The sequence below is a fragment of the Marmota marmota genome, unplaced genomic scaffold (genome assembly GCF_001458135.2).
Source record: "Marmota marmota marmota unplaced genomic scaffold, marMar, whole genome shotgun sequence".
Taxonomy (NCBI): domain Eukaryota; kingdom Metazoa; phylum Chordata; class Mammalia; order Rodentia; family Sciuridae; genus Marmota; species Marmota marmota.
Genome location: NW_026000174.1, coordinates 22,033,344 through 22,037,686, shown reverse-complemented (window position 1 = coordinate 22,037,686; position 4,343 = coordinate 22,033,344). Strand labels below are relative to the sequence as shown.

The following is a 4,343-nucleotide window of genomic DNA, read 5'->3' as shown; positions in this document are numbered from 1 at the left end:
TATAATTCTGCAATCTGTATATGGGGTAAAAATGGGAGTTCATAACCCACTTGAATCAAAGTGTGAAATATGATATATCAAGAACTATGTAATGTTTTGAACAGCCAACAATAAAAAATTAAAAAAAAAAGTTATGATACAAAGGGTCATACTCAAGTCATCTTTGTGTCTTCTTGAAGCTAGAAGAAAAGAGCTTATGCTGCTTTAAGGGAGACTGAGGAAGGCTTTTTTCTGACAGTGTCTGCCATGCAGTGTGAACTTGTAGAATCTCATCCTTAAAAGACTTTGAGATGTGACTTCTGCGAGAGAAACTGTGATCTCTGGAGACATTTTCTAACTATTCTTATCCATCCAGTGATCCTATGTAGTATTTCAAACACTCATAGTTGCTAGATATTGAGAAATAATTTCTCTGTTTTTTAGTAGAGGCTTAAAATTTTACAGGATGTAAAATTAATCGCTGCCTTTTTGGCATTGATAAATTGATATGCTTTAGAATGTGTTTCTCTTCCTTCTGAACTCCAGTGGGGCAGATTGTGTTGTGCTTAGACTTGTTTTAGGGCTCTAGAATGTGAAGAATGGGCAACTTATTGTTAAACTACATTAATATATCTATTCTTAGTTTATTAACTAAAGTGAATTGTAGAGTTCATAAGAAACTAATCATAACTTTCTGTAGTTTTATTGACCTGAATTTGTTTTATTTAAGAAAGGTTTATAAGGTGAAAGGCAGTGACTTTAATAATTAAAATATCCTTTTTACATATTATGGACTACATATAATTATCTTTCTTAATAACCATTGACCTTGTCAGTCTGAATATCAGTCCAAATGTGGTAGTATATAAGGAATTAAGTAAGAAAAACAATTTTTCTATTGATGAAATTCATTTGAAAATATTGTTACCATTTGTCTTACTTTTAAATCTGAATTTAATAATGTTAACTTTTATAAGCAATTATTCAACAAATATTTATTGGGTGCCTATGATGTGCCAGCAAAGTTCAAGAATATTGTATCTTCCCTTTTACATTGTATATATAAAATATTTGCTTGTGGTCCAGCATTTTTAACATAATCTGATAGTTATTTGAAAAAACTGGTCATTTGGACTCACATATTAATTCAAGGATCATAGAAAAAAGCCTTATAGAAAATGGCTCAGTCTGCAAGGTTGAGATGCTGGTAATTGAAAGTTCTACTCTGTTACTTTGTCATTATTATGGTAGAATGCTCATGTGCAGTGACAGCTTACTGGGAGAGAATCCATTTACCATTTACCAAAGGCTGCGTGTCTGAGGCTTGGGTTCTTATATTACTTGCATTCTCTCAAGTTTGTTTGCTGTTAACAAATCTAACATAGAGGTTCTTCCATCTGCTCTAGGGAGTTCATCTCTTAACAGGCTGAGATTTTTGGAAAATGTTTTTCTTTTTCTTTTTGTATGTATATCTTTCTTTCTTCCTTCCTTCCTTTTTTTTGGTTGTTTTTATTTCATTGGTTCTTTTTAGATATTTATGACAATAGTATTTATTTTGACACAATTATAAAAGCATGGAATATAATTTGTTCTAATTCAGTCCCCAATACTTCCCTTTCCCTCCCCTCTTACCTCCAAATTCCTTTCCCTCTACTGATATTTCTGCTATTATAGCTTTTTTTAAAAAATATTTTTTAGTTGTAGATGGGCACAATATCTTTATTTATTTTTATTTGGTGCTGAGGATAGAACCCAGTGCCTTACATGTGCGAGATGGGTGCTCTACCTGAGCTACAGCCCCAGCCTGCAATTATAGCTTTTTAAAAAATAAATTAATGTCTTATGGATATACATGATGGTGAGATTCACTGTGGTATATTCATGTATGTACCTAGGAAATTTAGGTCAGATTCATTCCACTGTCTTTCCCTATCGTGTCCTTCCATCCTTCCATCCCTCCCTTTATTCCCTTTTGTCTACTCCACTGATATTTCCTCTGTTATCATATTTTAATCCCACATCCCCTTATATTGGATTAGCTTCCATAGAAAACTTTTAACCTTTGGCTTTTGGGGACTGGCTTATTTCACTTAGCATGATACTTTCCAGTTCCATCCATTTACTGGCAAATACCATAAAATCATTTTTATTTATGGCTGAGTAATATTCCACTGTGTATGTGTGTGTGTGTGTGTATCTCACATTTTCCCTTCATCCTTGGGAAGGACACCTAGGTTGGCTCCATAACTTGACTGTTGTGAATTGTACTGTTATGAACATTGATGTGGCTGCATCACTATAGTATGTTGATTGTACATCCTTTGGATATGTATTGAGGAGAGGAGGATAGCTAGGTCATATGGTGGTTCCTTTCCTAGCTTTTTTTTTCTGTCTTAGTTTTTTGAGGAATTTTCATACTTCTTTCCAGAGTGGTTCCAGTAATTTGTATCAGAAGGGAGATTATGACTATGTCCACATCAGAAGTACCAAGGACAAACCTCTGGCTCAGGGTCCTTCTCCGACAGCTCTCTCCACTCTGCCTCAGCCAACCAGACAGGTCTTTTCTGTGACTACCTAATCTCTGAGCAACAGGAGATAGATCCTTTTCCCTCACATCCTTTCCTACATTTGATATTACTTGTATTCTTTTTTTGTGTGTGGGTTCAACTTTATTATTATTATTTGTTCTATTTAGTTACATATGACAGTAGAATGCATTGGACACATCAGTAAGCTGATTTTAAATCCTTTGGGTATAAACCAAAGAGTGGGATAGCTGAGTCAAATGGTGGCTCCATTCCAATTTTCTGAGGAATCTCCATACCGCTTTCCATAGTAGTTACCAATTTGGGATCCCACCAGCACTGTACGAGTATACTATTTTCCCTACATTGTTGCTAATATTTATTGTTATTTGTATTCTTTTTTTTTTAATATATATGCTTTAATCAGATTAGTTTCAGAACAAATAAAATAACACATTAGAGAAAAAAAATTACTTAAAAATAGTTGTATTTATATTCCACAATTTGCTCAAATACTGGTTTTCTTATAAACTTTCTACAGGATGTTTTTAAACAAATTCTTCACATTGTGTCTTGACTATGTACTTACGGAATTTCAGGGAAATAGTTCTGTTTTTAATAGCTTAATCTGTACTAAAGGGATGGCAGGTGGTCACATGCAGTCCATGTGGGATTCTAACATGACATTTAGTGAGTTTTCTGACGTGGACCATCCCTTTGATGCTGAAGGTAATGCATCTGTTGAAAGAAGTGACTGTAGATTTGGATTACTGCTCTCTGCATCTTCCAGTTTTTCTGTGTTATCTTCCCAGTTAATGTGGAATCTTGTGACCCTGGGATTAGATGCCAAAATATTCCTTTGAAGCTTAGAAAAGTCTGGTTTTACTGGTGGATTTTCCCTTAATTCTGTCTCAGTGTATTCATTATTTACATAATAGCCAACTCTAATAAATTCTTGACCTCGATAGGTACAAGTAATTAGCACAACTGTTACACCTACGGCATCTGCATCTGGAATGAGTCCTGGATTAGGTGCATCAGCCTGAAATACAAACATATGCCTTCCTGCAGGAACAGGACCCACTAAAACAGAGTCTAAAACTTGATCATATTCTTCACTTTCTGCAGAGCCCACATAGATAATTTTCCATTCCAAGTCTTCAGACAGGTCCTCGATGCACTCGAAGGTGATCTCGAACTGGAACGGGTTGTAGAAAGGAGAAGGGTTATCCAGCACCACTACATTGTTCACCTGAACCTTTGCCATATTTTGAAAAAAAACACAAACAATGGGGACGGGGGCTTCTTGCGGCACAGTAAAGTCCAGCGCGCGGCCGCTCGGAAGAGCGCAGACCCCCGCTCCGGTACCGGCCCGACGTCGTGCAGCGGCGACTTGAGAAACTTTTTTTTCCTCTTTTTATTTACACGGGAGCACTCCACAGTGTTTTGCAGCTTTCCTATTTCCGTTATTTGTATTCTTGATAATTGCCATTCTGACTGGAGTGTGATGAAATCTCAATGTAGTTTTTTTTTTAGTTGTAGTTGGACACAATATCTTTGTTTTATTTATTTATATGTGGTGCTGAGGATCAAACCCAGGGCCTTGCATGTGCTAGGCGAGCATTCTACCGCTGAGCCACAATCCCAGCCACCCTCAATGTAGTTTTTTTAAAAAATATATTTTTAGTTATAGATGGACACAGTACCTTTATTTTATTTATTTATTTTATGTGGTGCTGAGGATTGAACCCTGTGTCATATGTGCCAGGCAAGTGCTCTACCACTGAGCCCCAGTCCCAGTTCTCAATGTAGTTTTAATTTGCACTTCTCTACTTGCTA

General features: G+C 36.0%; 1 protein-coding gene across 1 annotated transcript; it reads right to left on the bottom strand.

Annotated features, from left to right (window-relative positions):
* Positions 1-2,974: 2,974 nt before the first annotated feature.
* Positions 2,975-3,968, bottom strand: LOC107134111 (histone chaperone ASF1). Its single transcript, XM_015476247.2, has one exon. It carries the CDS (start codon positions 3,769-3,771, stop codon positions 3,157-3,159), a length of 615 nt encoding a protein of 204 aa, XP_015331733.1. The 5' UTR covers positions 3,772-3,968; the 3' UTR covers positions 2,975-3,156.
* Positions 3,969-4,343: the final 375 nt, after the last annotated feature.

Excerpts from the sequence above, each read along its gene's own strand:
- LOC107134111 (XM_015476247.2), bottom strand. The coding sequence starts at position 3,771 with ATGGCAAAGGTTCAGGTGAACAATGTAGTGGTGCTGGATAACCCTTCT.